The 15,578-nt window shown below is 42.5% G+C and overlaps 1 protein-coding gene across 1 annotated transcript; it reads right to left on the bottom strand.

Annotated features, from left to right (window-relative positions):
- Positions 1 to 713: 713 nt before the first annotated feature.
- On the bottom strand, positions 714 to 15,176 carry zbtb34 (zinc finger and BTB domain containing 34). The gene is made up of 2 exons (XM_084054275.1): positions 15,038 to 15,176; positions 714 to 4,803 (listed from the first exon to the last, which is right to left on the bottom strand). The coding sequence occupies exons 1-2, from the start codon at positions 15,095 to 15,097 to the stop codon at positions 3,253 to 3,255; spliced, it is 1,611 nt and encodes a 536-aa protein (XP_083910401.1). The 5' UTR covers positions 15,098 to 15,176; the 3' UTR covers positions 714 to 3,252.
- Positions 15,177 to 15,578: the final 402 nt, after the last annotated feature.

Here is a 15,578-nt window from a genome sequence, read left to right as displayed (position 1 = left end):
TACATCATCTTTCAAATGAACTGTCCATTCTATGAAAAAGTATAGTAATAATAAATCCAATGATAAAACGGAGCAGTAGGTAGAGAAGTGCAAGGGGGTCAGAATGGATGACAAATACACTTCCAACTTCATTTCTGTATGATTTCCAATCCCTCACTATGAGGAACATAGCCATATTTGATTCTAATCTTTCTATTGATTTTCACAAGAAAAGGAGGCACATAAGTAAGTGCCATAGTCTAGGATATAAAGCTTGTGGCAAGGCACAAAGTTTAAATGCCACTTTTAGTGAAATATTCTTTTGTATACATTGGCCTTTACAAAATGTATTGCACAACTAAGCATTTTGTGAGCTTCGTTATGGCTTAATTACCTGCTAAATTAGGACAGCTACTTAATGCCTTGTTCATAGTTGAACCAAGCTACTGTTTTGGGAGTATTATGAAAATGTAAATCCATTGGAAATAGCTGGGCAGAGAGTAGGAATTAGGCCTACATCAAATTAAAACCCAATTCTCAAGGTAAGCGTTAAATTATACATACTTTTTTTTCCAGTAATGGAGTCTACCTTTAGATTAAGTCTTTGGTGTGAACTCTTGGCACAATATCTTTTTAAATTTGTACCTAGTCTATCTATACTTATACACGAAACCATTAATGATGATTAGAAGGCCAAATTCCCTCCTTTTTCTAGACACGAGGATAGTCTGAACAGGTTAAGACATTTCAGAGACTGATCTTGGCGAGGTCAGACCTGCTGTCAAACCTGCACGGTGCATTGCCAGGTAACGAATATAAACGTGACTTAGCAAACATTCACAGGAAAGATACTATAGAGCTAGTCATACGATAGACATAGTGTGACTAAGTCTGGTTGATATGGATACTAGTACATACAAAGAACATGAAGACCTAGCTATGCCGATTCTTGCAAAATTCCCCAATTTGTAGTATTTGGGGTTATCTGAACGGTGTCCCTGTCTGGTGAGCCATGATAATGAGTGCACATTTAAGGGAAGAAGACTACACTGAAGATGTAATATAAGAAAAATACGAGCAATGAAACACCATATCCTCCAATGAAACAACACATACAATGGAAAATAATAATAATAAAAAACAGTTAAAGTGAATTTTGTGAAAGGACAAAGATTAGGCATCGACAGGACGGGACTAATAAAAGCATATGGCAGGTGTATCTGAAAGAAAAAAAAAAGGCGTTAGAAATCTGGATGACAAATATATAATCAATGTGGCATTTCAAGTGCCATTTTTATGCATTTATCACGAATGCAGATTCTTTTAAAGCACAATGGAAATGAAAAAAAAAACACAATACCTAGGGCTATTCGTTAACTACGGTATCCCAACTTCCCTATCCCCCGTTGCCCTTGGTTCAAATGATACAAAAGAAATAAAATAAAAACAACAAAGTGTGGCCAATAGCATTCATGTGAATGCAGAGCACTTGTGTTTGTCTATGCTCACATTCAGTAGTGATGACTTTTTTTTTACTAAGAAGCACAACCACTGCTGTCACACAAAGCTTGTGCAGATTCAGTTTCAATGCATTTGTCACTACTCTGGCGTTACCACCACCACCACCACCACTACTGCTGCTGAAGCTGTGCTGCTGCTTCACATTTAAGACAAAGGGAGAGAAATGACCACGTTTCTCTCATATAGCCAGCACCCAAGCCACTCCCCGACTCCACAAAGTGCACCAATACTTTGGATCACCAGCTATCTATAAAATCCTTTACCGCCTAGTCATAATCTAACTATACCAAATCTAGGCCAACACCATAAACAAAAAGGACCGACAAATGAGGAGACAGGTGTCCCCGTTTGAACCCCCTGCCATGCAGAGGACAAAGATCAACAGATCAATCACCTCATCATAAAAAAAGGGGAAGATATAGAACGACAAGATGGGAGCAAAGCGACAGCTCTTATATGGAGGAGAATAAAAGAAATACCATGGCGAGATGGCTGAGATTCCTTTGTTCCGTCTGCCTTATTTTGCATATTAGTCAGTGTAGTATACTATATTGATTTGATTATGTGAGCAGATCCAGAGCTGATCCTGCTGTGCCGAGCTGATGAGGGGGAACTCTGTCTCTGTCAGATGTATATTAGCCCAGAAGCCAACCTCCGGGCGAAATCAACAAAATCTCATAGATCAGTTCATTATGAACCTGCCAACAGGATATAGAACAATGCAAATGCAAATTAAGTTATCCCATGCCACGAACAGTGGCATGTCAAACTACACCTTGGCCAACAGAGCGGGATCTCCAGTAGTGATTGTGAGAGATAAAATCTTTACGTGTGTTTCAGAAAAGATAAAAGGAAAAAAAAAAAACTAGAGCTTGATAAGAAGACAGCAGAAGTAATTTCTTAAAAGTCTACAGGGCCACTTCTCTTACTCTAATCTTTGCATTTGCCAAATACAAAACACAAATAAGCTAACGACTCTAATGCACTCCTAGCATAGCACCTTCTTTGTCAACAATTTAAACCTGGCTGACCATGAGACATTTGACAAGGACTTAGTCCACAATTCATACAATCAGCAAGGAATATTTCACTTTAAGTATCAAGGCTTTGTGTTGAGAGAATGTTCTTTTTCAGGGCTTGGCAATGAAATACATAGACCCTTAAAAAACGGATTTTGAACGGCGAACGCTTTTGTTCCTGGTAGGTTCTTGGCTATGAGGTAGAACCCGGTGGAGTTTCATAAAAGTTAAAATACTGTCTGTTATGAGTATGTAGTTGCATCATGAGGTATTGAACAGATATATCACACGAAGCTTTGCACTGGCAGAAAAATCATTCCTTGTGAGTAAGTGGCCTCCTATGGCCACATGTGCAAAAACAGGTCAGGTAAAAAGGTGATATGACAAGCATCTTACCAGAGCTTTCACATTATCAATTATTGCAACATGCCTATATAACTCTGTAAATATGTTTTAAAAAACATTGAAAGATTAAAAAATAAAACAAAACAAAACAGAGGGGCCTTGATTATTGGGACCGCCTCAAAAATAGCTGTTACTCCCTTTCCTTTGAAAGAATCAAATTTCTAAAAAGCACCAATTTGCTTTTTGCACTCGATGGACTTGACGGGCAGAAAGCCTCGATGCAAGTCAGGATAAGTCCAAAGTTTAAGGGAGCTGACTCAAAGAAGTCCTTTAGGTCCGAATTGAAATCAACATTTTTTGTAAAGCTTCCTAAAACCTGAAGCAGGACTTAAAAATCACATCTGGATGATTGAGCCTCTTCCGGACTACACTTTGAACTCTCCTCCAGGTCATTGGCTGGTGCCTCCTCTGCATATTGCGCCTCAAAGGCCATCCCCTCCGAGGCGTCCTCTGGGTCCTTCTGACCCGTGCTCCCTTCCGTCCGCTCTGGAGAATCCATTTGATTGTTGCCGTCTGTCACGCCCGCCATGTGCTTCTTCCTCAGGTGCTGGTTGAGGGTGCCCTGAAACGGGAAGCATTTGCCACAGATCTGGCAGTGGAAGGGCTTGTTGTCCGTGTGCCCACGGATGTGGTACTCGAGCTGGTCTTTCCTCGTGTATTTCTTGCCGCAGAACTTACACACAAAGGGCGTGATCCCCATGTGCAGACGCATGTGGCGGTCCAGGCTGCCCTTCTGGTTGAAGGTCTTGCCGCAGTAGATGCATACGAGTCTCTCGTTGTAGGGGTACCACTGGCTGCGCAGGCTCCGCTCTCGCACGTCGTTCTCCAGGCCCGCCGCGCCCAGCGCCGGCTCGCCGTCATCCGAGACCGCCTTGAGGTGACTCAGCACCCCCGCCGGGATGGTCATGGGCCGCTTCGCCCTGGCGCGGCCGCCTCTGAAACTGCTGAGCATGGAGCGGGAGGGACTTGAGCTGCTGAGGCTGACAAAACACGGGGAAGACAACCCTGAGTAAGAGTATCCTGCTGGCTGGATGACAGGACCGTAGGAGCCCACGCTGACGGCCAGCACCTGTTCGCCGTCGACCAGTTCCGTGTGGTAGCCGTCGTCGCCGGCCGAGGAGCTGTCTGAGTAAGTGGGCCTGTCCGTCTTCTCCACTTTCACGTGCACGTCTGTAACCTGTCCGTCCTGGCCGATCAGTTCCACTTGCTCCGTCTCTCCCTCCATGGGGGCGTCCTGTTCTGACACGCCGTCGCTGCTCCCTCTGTCTGACTGGCCCTCTTCGTGGTGCTGTCGCACCCTGCCCAGGCCTTTCACTGCGCCTTCGGCACGGTCCGACTGGCTCTGCCGGGAGTAGTACGGGGGGGAGATCTGGGTGGGGTTAATGAAGAGGTTGCTGTCGTTGACGCCATTGTGGCTGGCCTGAGAGCCCTCCTTGTCGGGACTGCTGGGGATGCTGATCTTGGAGTGGATGGTCTCCAGGATCTGGGTGCACTTGTCGATGATGGCCTGCATCTGCAGGAAGCTGGCGGCCGTGAGGAAGCTGATGACGTCCTTGAGCTGCAGCGAGATGTGGCCCGTGTAACAGAACGCCAGCAGCTGCTCGAACACCTCGGGACTCTTGATGACCGAGATGGAGAGGCCGCTCATGGTGCTGAGGGCCGAGTGGTCTCGAAAGTAGGGGGAGCTGGCCGCCAGCACGGCCTTGTGAGCCCGAAAGGGCTGGCCCTGGATGTGCACGATGATGTCACACAGCTTGCCTTGCACCCGAAGCTCATTCAGCTGGCTCAGGACGGTGTTGCTGAACTCCGGCACGTCAAACTCTATGTAGCCGCCGCCGTCGTCCATGTCTCGGATGTGTCTTTCTAGAATGATGACAGCCTGATGGAGGAAATTAAGAGAAAAGACAGTTTAGTATTCCAATTTCTATTTTATTTTGTTTAAAAAAAAAATCTAAAATAAAAAATCACACCCAGTGTGAAGTGGGCGGTGTGGTCACAGTGATGGAAGTGATTCACTTAAAAAAAAACACAAATGTTTTTTTTTCTAAGTGCATAGTCCTATTTATAGGGCTATGCACATGTGTCATGTGTTTCTAGCCAATCACAGTCCTGAATAGAGTCATGGTGGCCAATAACGGTGCAGGGTTAGGGGGGTACAATGGTGGCCAATCACAGCGCAGGGGCGGTTGCACCGCCCAAAAATATATATATCATAACCAGTCTTTATTGTCCCATAGGGATATTCCGTTTCAGTCTGTTCAACAGAAAGGCACATAGCAATATAACAATACAACACCAAGACTTTTCTTTTTCCTGTGAAGCACATTGAACTGCACTGTCTAAATGGTGCTATATAAATAAAGCTTGATTGATTGAAGACAATATACATGAAGTCCCCAGGATACACTAAAGCAACATATCAGCGAGGCAGTTTGTTTAGTGCAGAAATGGCTGAATGGACAAAACTCCAAATAAAACATTTCAAAGTTCTGTAAATCTGTATTTTTGTCCGGATGGCATGATTGAAAAGTGACAGTTGAGGGGATGATCAGTGTAATTTACTATTGTGTGTCAGCGCTTTATTGTTCATATCAGAAAATGTGGGTAGGGAAAGGCCAATAATTTTAGAAGCAATGCAGGTAATACTGAAAAGTTAGTTTGTGTCAATATAATATATTGACGAAACATGAGAAACAATAACAATAGAACAGGTTCAATAATGCTTTTGTACAGTAATAACAGAAGGTGAGGGGCAACAGACAATAATAGCAGATCTACAAGCTCACAACGCTTTATGATGCGAGAAGAGATGTTGTGAGCTCATAGATCAGCCATTTTAGCTCTTTGTTGTAAAAGTATATGGAGTGGTTAAAAATCTTAATCCTTTAAATTATTCTTATAATTTTATCATCAAATTGTTTTGTGGTCATAATTCACAAAACAAAAAACTTGATTCTAGTTTTAATGCTGGGAAGATGAATGATTTCAGAATGCCTAGGGAATAATTGTGGTCCATTCTAAACAAAATGTGCTGTCCGATAAACCCTAACGATTTTTATATCAGCATTCCCGTCGCTCTGCCAAAAACTGACCTCTAAATTGATGTCCTCCTTTCTCGATTTGGATTTAGTTTTCAAAACTGCTGACAGAATTCCTTGACAAGAGAGACATCCTAGACAAGGTAGGCTATAGGAGTGATATGGAAGCCTGTGCCAAAAATATACCAACACTGGAGTAGAGCAAACACACTACCTCACAGTAGCCTGAGAAAATACTGAATGTTATTGCCATTGGGGATATGGACCGGTTTATGGAATAAGCCATCTGAAACATGTCAGGAAAAGGATAGCAAGCACAGTATCCCATTTTCTGGAGGGACAGAGGAAAGGAAGGAAGGGAGAGAAGGAGGAAGGAATACCTAAAACACTGCCTATGAAACCCTGGTATCTTCCAAATGTACATACAATTTAGGTTATGTGCATTATATCCATATATAAACCTCACACAAATAATGTTTGACCCATTTCAGTGATCCATAAACAATGAGCCTAGCTTTGCTGCGTACAACAGCCCCATCTGGGAAAATGTGGCCTTGAAATAAGACCCAGCAGCTGGGCAATTTCACAGAAATTTACCAAAGGAATGAGTGTTGAGGATAAGAGCAACCTCGTCCAAGTGTCGAGATGCTGTGCGAAAGCTTTGGATCATCCACTCAATTCAGAATCTGCATACCAAAGCTGTTGGGAGTTTATAAGATCATATCAACAACACATAAAGCTAAGCAAACCTAAAATGATGTCAAAGAACAAATGGTTGATTTGAGGAGTAGACTAAACTCATCTGTGTTGAACTTAACCCATTAAGACCTGAGGCCGATTCTACCAATGTCTTCTAAATCCCAACAGTATTCTGAAAAAACATATGTTTCTGTATCAGTGGTGCTCAAACTTTTTCATGTCAATGACCCCCAAAATTATATTTATTTGTCCGCCGACCCCCATCTCAAAATGTTTGGTTCTAGGGACCCCCTGAAGCAAAGATTTGAGTTACAAATGTTCGCTTTAAAACAATATATATTCAAAGATTTGCACACATTTTCATAATTTTCCAAAACTAGCAGATCTACAAGCTCATAGCGCGGCACTCGGTGCCGCGCTATGAGCTTGTATATCTGCTATTTTTGAATAGCCAAAGTGTAAAATAATGCTTTTTAGCTCAAATCAAAAAGTGACACAGATGCGAGGTCACAAAGTGGAAACCTTTAGCCTAATTCTTTCTTTTTTTGTTGTTGTTGCGACAATGTTGAGGAACCGAAACCAAAGAATTTTACTTTTAGATACAAATACAAATCTTGAATCTTCCACTGCATGTTTTAAGGAAGGATTCGTGCCTCTCAATTCCAAGTTTATATAGTCTTGAGCCACTGTGAAAATGTCAAATTAAAGCCATTTATCTAGTGTTTGATGTGGTTAAAAAAATAGATTAGATAACAAAGAAGTAAGCACAGCCACAATACAAACAATACAATGAAAAAGCTAGATAGAATAAACTAAAAATGAATATCAAAAACATATAGACTGTGAGACTATATTAACAGTAATACTTTGTTGAATAACTGGTTTTGGTAAGGTAGTCGTAGTCGTAGAGATAGAAAGATAAAATCCCTTCTGAATTGGCAAGCATACATAGAAGTTGTTTTCAATGTGGCTCATTAGAATTTGCATTTATATTTTAGGGGCTTAGCAGAAGCTTTGACCAAAAGGGATTTGCCAACATTTCTTAGTGAAAAAAATCAGAGCTAAAGCCATTGTATCTTAACTGTTTTGTTTCAGGTGCAGTCCAGAATATCACATAAAGTGTTCCATAGCTTGAGATCTTGTTACTGAGAAGACTAGGGCACATGAAACCACTCGGTTAACTCAGTTACCTCTACTAAACTCTATTGTCACCGTACCCATTAATTTACAATGACTACTTCTGTTACTTCTGCTATTGGTTTAGCCATTGTAACAGTCTAAAAGGCCAGTCCACACCAATGCAACTCCATGCAACATGTAACTACTTGCAACTACTCACAACCAATATCCCCAATGGCAGTTGCAAGGAGTTGCATTGGTGTGACATGGCCTTAAAACCGTTTCGTTGCAAGGAGTTGCGACTGGTTAGTTGCATTGGTGCGGTTTGGCCTTAAAGGGGAAATCCACCCATTTTCAATATTTAACTATGTCATTAATATAGCATAAAGGAGTTGTGTGGAAATAAGAAAAAAGTTCCCCCCTTTCTGTGTTGCCTTGAACTGGAGGATTGATTGTGGGTTTAACATTGCAAATTACAACATGATGAGTCATCACGTTGTAATTTGCAATGTTAAACTCACAATCAATCCTCCAGTTCAAGGCAAAAAGAAAAGGGGGGAACTTTTTTCTTATTTCCACACAACTCCTTTATGCTATATTAATGACATAGTTAAATATTGAAAATGGGTGGATTTCCCCTTTAAGGAAGAGATACACGGTAGTGATGCGCGGGTCGGGTTTTTTCATGACCCGCCCCGCCCCGCCACGGAACGCAACCCGCCTCAACCCGCCCCGCGAACCCATATATAAATCTATGGCTCAACCCGCCCCCGACCCGCGATTCTTTTTTTAATTCTGTAAAATTATGGTTAGAAAATAATCCCCAAGTGTATTCAAACTGTTTTATTGTTATTATTCTTATTCTTATTAGGAATAAAGACAAAACAAGAGCATGTTATTATTTTTTATTTTTTTGCGTGTGAGAGCGCGTGACCCGCTCACCCTCAGCCCGCATCATTTTCTCCGAAATTCTGACTTGACCCACCCGCACCGCGGGTTGACCCGCGGGTCCCGCGGGTTACGGGTCAACCCGCGCATCACTAATACACGGACTGGGCCGCAGCGGGGCGGTCCAGGCACCCTAGGCTGCAATGCCAGCCTGACAGCATGTCACGGGTTCAAATCCCGATCCCGATGACATTTTCTGCATGTCACTCCCCATCTCTCTCCCCATTTCCTGTCAGTCTACTGTCCTATCATTAAAAAGGCATAAAAGCCCCCCCCCCCCCCCCCAAAAAGGAAGGGATACACCTCCTCCTTACACAGTGATGTAGTAGGTACTAGTGATGAGCGGGTCGGGTTTTTTCATGACCCGCCCCGCGACGGAACCCAACCCGCCTCAACCCGCCCCGCGAACCCATATATAAATCTATGGCTCAACCCGCCCCGCGACCCGCGATTTTTTTTAAAATTCTGTAAAATCATGGTCAGAAAAGAATCCCCAAGTATATTCAAACTGTTTTATTGTTATTATTCTTATTCTTATTAGGAATACAGACAAAACAAGAGCATGTGATTATTTTTATTTTTTTTGCGTGTGAGAGCGGCTGACCCGCTCACCCACAGCCCGCATAATTGCCTCTGAAATTCTGACTCGACGGGTTACGGGTCGACCCGCTCATCACAAGTAGGTACCATGCAAAAGCCAAATCAAATTCTTCACATATAACCCTGGTTGGCAAATGGCAAAAAAGTTTGGATGGTGGCACTGTGAATCATTCTGAACCATCTCAAGTAAATGCACATTACCTTATGAGAGCCACAAGGATTCTGCTTTCAATAAGCCTACTTTGTAACCTTTGTTTACTGTGGCTATTTTGGCAGTCAGTCAGCTACTGGTTTGTAGGCTATTTCCTACAAACAACTACTCTGTGTTGTTAATGTCTAATGTCTTAATTCCCTGCCCACCTCTACAATTAAAATGAGGGAAACAGACTGAAGAGCAGATAAATAAAAAGAAGAACAAAGAAAAGATATTATCTGGTATGCAGGCCTGTACATAAGCCAGGAAGAACCATAACTATAGTGATTGGCATTCAGATACTGAGTCACCAGATTGAGGGCATAACAGTCCTATACACATTCTATAGGCTACATTTGGCAAAGAAAGAGGAAAATCTGGTTCTGCTGCTGCCAGAACCAGAAGGGAACATGCTGCTAGCAATCCGTAGCCTGGTTTCAAGCATACTCTCTTCTACAACGCTATTATCCAAGGCTTCTTTGATGAAGCTGACAGTAGTAATAAGAACCATGAGTTTTATTCTAACTGAAGCTCCCTCTTTCTTTTTAATTATTTAAGCAATCACTATTATCTTGTGGCCATGTCACACCTCCTGATGAGCATATACATTGCCACTGTTAGCATTCATTCTCATGCACCACTAAATATGGGTAAGTGCAATATTGGACTGGAATGTGTTTAGGCGTGACGATAGAATGATAGATCACACTCCGCAGCCCTAAGAATGGCATACTAGATGATGCCACACACTAGCCAACAATAAATTCACTGACTTGGGTTGGTTGCAAAGAAAAAAACAACTCCACCCCACCTCATAATAAAGTGTAACCACGACACTTATCCTGAATACCAAAGCACAGATATCTGGTTCTCTTGTACTCGTGATATATATATATATATATATATATATATATATATATATATATATATATATATATAAGCTGGTGGCTGACTGGCTGCAAGTGCCCAGAATGTGTTTGGTGCCCACCTATCCTGTTACCGCTGCAAGTACTGTGTATGGCAATACTTGTGGAAGAAAATACCTGCCTTTGCAGTGCTCTAGCCTAGCTTAACCCTCCACACCCCCCACCCCACACATCCCCTCGACCTCCTCCTCCCAGCCTGCCTCTCCTTGGCAATTCAGCATGATCTCCTCCTGCACATCAACGTCTCTGTCAGCACTTTGAGAACGTTAACACTTTCTCCAATTGCCAAAGCTTGCCAAGAAGACACCTGTCCAACAAACCATATGTGCTCTCACATCCTGGCACAAGGAGAGGGGAAAAAGAAGCAGTAGAAAAGAGGGAATAGGAAAAACGGTAGGCTAGGCCCTACATGTTATTTTCACTCAGCCATTACCAGCCTTTAAATATAGCATGTACCGTGCATTAAACATATCGGCGAGGTCTGCCAACATCATGCATACTGAAGTGAGAGCCAAGTTGAAGGGCGGCCAAAGAATGCGTGGCTCAGTGGTTGAGATGCACACGTCCGGGTGGGGGTCACATGGGAAAACCTAAAAACTCTCGTTCAGAAATAAACCCACTTGACCCAGGTGCTACTACCTCGCTTTAGTTAGATCCTGTCTGGCTGGCAACATCGGCTTTGAACTGTACGCTACTACTACTTTATCTTAGATGAGGGAGTGTTATGATAGTTTGGCTAATACAAAGGTGAACACACTGCGATGGACTGAAGTCACCTAGGCCAGTTGCCATGGAAGAAAGAAAACGGAATAAAAGGAAAGAAAGAAAGAGAAAGAGAAAGAGAAAGAGAAAGAAAGAGAAAGAAAGAAAGCAAGCAAGAAAGAAAAAGAAAGAAAGCAAGAAAGAAAAAGAAAGAAAGCAAGAAAGAAAGAAAGATGAAAGTCAGCAAAGTAGCAATGAATGCTTTCCTCAAGATCAGCAGCATTTCCCATATTTTGCAAAACAGCTTATGGGGCAGACCAGACGAAAATTGCTTAACAAGCAAAGGAAGGGAGAGCAATATAAAACAGATAATAAAAGATGGCAGAAAATAGCCAAGATCTTTGTCAATTAAAGGTAAGCTTTTTGTTTAACGCCCACTATCAAACTGGTGCAGGCAGAGTGGAAGAAAACAGAAAAACTCAATCCATATCACTAGGCTAATAATTGTGGTTCTGGCCCGTGGGTCTCTATTTTAATTCATAAGCACGTCAGGGTCGGTATCATATGGGACTAAGGAGAAAACTCATCTTTTATTTTAACCTACTCCCATGTCTGTAAGAATAATAGTCCTACATGGGTTAGAGGAATTCTTTAAAGTGGCCATCCCCTGTTTTTCTTTGTCTATTTTTGCCAAAAACCACATGTTCATGCTCAGCTTACTGTAACCTCTGGGAAAAAATCGCATACAGTTTAAAAATATTCCCACAGTGGGAAGAAATTATTTTCAAACCCTGAGGTGTCAGTAAAGTAGGGCTGCCATGCAGTTTTACCCAGTAACACAATAGCATAAAAAGTATCATGACACTAGCACATAAAACCACACCAGAGCCCAGGAAAGTAGGTTCTTAATACTCTATTTGACTGATTGAGGCAGGAAGGGGAACAGAAAGCAGGTTAATGGCCCAAATGAACCAGTTCATTTACCAGTTTGTCTTGCCATTATTTAATGCACATTTCCTCATTTTCCATACGTGCATTGTGCAACATATGCTGATACTGTAGACCTCATGGTTACCACACCCAATCAATTGAGACTGCATTTGGTTTAGGAATTATTAATCTTTTGTTATACTCACTGTAATGTAGATCAATTAATACTGAAGTGAAGCTGACCAGCTGAATTTAAACATGAGGGGGGAAAAAATGACTTTCCACTGTCTCTTCAGACTTGCTCTACTGATAGGCATAAGCTGTGATCCAAAGAATCAAAACTCTGAATTAGATCTTCAGTCTAGTTTACAATGTACATACATGTGTAGTGTACTAGGCCAAGATAACATTAAATGTAATACTCAAGTCTGCCAAGTCGCTGTGGATACTGTTTTTTTTTTAAGTCTTTAAGAGTTTTTAAAATGATACAAAAGCCAACCATCCCACTAGCTAACAGTCACTGTGCTTTAACAATACTGCAGTGCAAAACTACAAGTAGGCCTAGAGTCCTAATTAAAAAACGGTTGTCAAAAATAGCCAGGGAAATCAGGCTTTGCATAGTTGCTTGCTGTGGCCTAATAACTGCTACTGATAAAAATACTTCTCTGTCACTTGAAAGAGAACTCTTTCTCTGTAATCTTTGCACCCCAGTGAGGCCTAAACAAGCCAATTCTTAAGTCAAGTTTATATGAAGCTGTTCTTTGCCATCCTGTATAATGTACTCACCAGCAAGACGTCAAACAATATACCACCGACTTCTGCATTACAGGAATACAACGAGTCCTGTTTTTTTACCAGATATTCCATCCTATCAGTTAAGCTGTGTATTGCTCAATCAACACTGATGAAAATGGGTGGCTCCAACCATATAGGCCTACAATTTTACAGCTTTATCCTGAAGAGAACTATGACTATAAAAATGCAGGGTTGAACGGGTGCAAAGCCATAATGCCTACTCATGCAAAAGGCTTAATTGGTTTGGCTCCCGTCTGCTCTGACGAGCCTTATGGTGAAAATATTCAGAGAGAGACGTGCCCGACTCCATATGCACAGGAATCCTGTATAGTGTGTACTGTCGTGCAAAGCAAATTGTTTGCTGGAATTCAGAAACTTCAAAGAAAATGAAGTCACCAAAATATTGACGTGTAAACGGATATATCCCTGGGTGAACCCAGGTGTACTCAATAACTTGACACAGCCCTGCACTTTGTCCTTCCCGGCCATAACATATGTTTACAAGAACATCACGATTCCTTTCCAACAACCAAGTTAGTTTTTAAATCCCTATTATTAACACCATCATTTTGTAAGCCAGCACAGCCCATGAGAAGAAAAAAAACTGTAATGGATTCAGTTCTGCTATGATGTGTCAGACTGGAATCACTGGATCCCACGGGCCTACAACCAACTAACCCCACCCCCGGAACGAGGGAGATCGTTGGGCTGCTCCACCTAAATGATCCAAATCCCCCCTTTTCACCATGTTGGCTTTATAGACTACATAAACATACATATAAACTAACGAAGCAAGTGATTTGGATGTTGTTGTAAGCAATGTTATAACGCTGGCTAGCAAATATGCACTGTCCCCAAAAAGTTTATAGCCATGTTTAGTGGTGATGCTGATGATGATGTTCATCTCTCGGCAGCTATCATGCCTCAGCCTAACCTAACCCAAAGGTTCTCAAAGGGTCCAGGGACTCTCAGGGTTCCTTGATGAGGGTTCCAAATTGACCCTCACAAGTCTGTAACTCTGACAGTGCACAAATGGAACCAAATGGACCTTGAAATTTAAAAATGTTTGAGAACCATTGACCTAACCTAACCTCACATACACCCAGTTCTGTGTCTATCACATTTGATCTGGCATTTCAACATCAACTTCAATCTGTCATGCCTCAGCCTAACCTAACCCAGAGCCTAACCTAGTAACCCACACCCAGTTCTTCTGTGTCTTCTATCTATCACTTTTGATCTGGCATTTCAACATCAACTTCAATCTATCATGCCTCAGCCTAACCTAACCCAGAGCCTAACCTAGTAACCTACACCCAGTTCTGTGTCTTCCATCACATTTGATCTGGTATTTTCAACAAACCCAGTCAACTTTGGGAGTTGACTGGGTTCGGTCGCGCAGTGGACAGTGGACACCCCCACTAGCAGATAAACCTATAACTAGCTACTAGTCTGTGGCTTCGCTGCAGGACCCTTCAGACAAAGTGTCATACCACAGCAAAATACGTGTTTTCAACTATAAAGAGTGTCGACGCGACCCACGTCGTCACTTTCCCCTCGTTTAAATCTCCTCATTTGTCTGTGTAGTCTAAGTATTAAATTAGCCGTTAACGTAGCACCGAGACAGACATACAGACAGGGCATTCCGGAAAAATGGCTGAACTTTCGGGACCCGAGTTATAGTTTTCTCCCCGCCGCCTCGCCTCGCCTGGCCGGGTCGGCTAGCCTAGCAGCAGCAGTGTCTTTATCAACCCTTATCTCCGCCGTTAGGCCACCTTGTTAACGTTATCAATTTACGAGCTGTTGTTCACTCAAATAGGCGGCCGAGGAAGCACGTTAGGACGGTTGTCATGTGATGCTAAGCTATCTTAACGGCGGACAGTTAAAGTTAAAAGTCTTCATTTGACGTTAGCAGCACACACACACACACACACACACACAGACAGTATGGCTGCTGCTGTGGGCTGTTATAAAGTAGCAGCTAACGTTAGCTAGCGGCTGCTAACGTTGCTAACCCACAGCTAGCGCACCGCGGACGGCGGTCATTACACTGTTGTTCACACAACAACTGCATACACACACTACTAATAATACTAACCATTTCTGTCGCTTGTTATCGGCCCCCAAGCCGACGTTAAAGTGTATGGAAGCTGCTCTACTTACTTGCAGATCAAACGTTGTTGTCCATTCCCCCCCACTAGTCAGAACCAGTCCAGTTCGCATTCACTCACTGCTGCAGCCAGGCCTCCCCCCCACTACTCCAGATGTGTCACACTCATACACACATACATACACACTCACACCACGCACACACACATACACACACACACGCACAGCACAGTTGCTGCTGCAATTCTCTTCATCAACAGGAAGTGTTCTTTTGGTTCTTTGCATTCATTCTATCTATGTGTGTGTGCGTGTGTGTGTGTGTGCGTTTTGCAGCAGCAGCCCCTCCCTGCTGTCTACTGTCAGTATTTCTTTTCTTTTCTCTTTTTTTGCGCGAAGACATTATGTTCTAGCATGACGTGGTGTATACTGTGTGGATTGGAAGAAGAATAGTTGTCAATCATGATGTGAGATGCAAGTTTTTAAAGACATTCCCCCAAATAAGCTCCATGAATGAAGTGGATGCATCCTTGTTGTTGTCTGACTCAAAGGATGATGAAAAAATACACTTTTTTTAAAGACACTTTTTTTTTAAAGA

The sequence above is a fragment of the Gymnoscopelus microlampas genome (genome assembly GCF_963454915.1).
Source record: "Gymnoscopelus microlampas genome assembly, chromosome: 4".
In the NCBI taxonomy this organism is placed as follows: domain Eukaryota; kingdom Metazoa; phylum Chordata; class Actinopteri; order Myctophiformes; family Myctophidae; genus Gymnoscopelus; species Gymnoscopelus microlampas.
The sequence above is the reverse complement of the archived record's forward strand: the minus strand, read 5'-3'. Positions and strand labels throughout refer to the sequence as shown.

What these genes read in the sequence shown, in the direction of transcription:
- zbtb34 (XM_084054275.1), bottom strand. Translation starts at nt 15,097, where the DNA reads ATGCGAACTGGACTGGTTCTGACTAGTGGGGGGGAATGGACAACAACG. An exon ending in CAACAACGTTTGATCTGCAA is followed by an intron (nt 4,804 to 15,037) that starts GTAAGTAGAGCA and finishes TTCCTCCATCAG; the next exon opens with GCTGTCATCATTCTAGAAAG.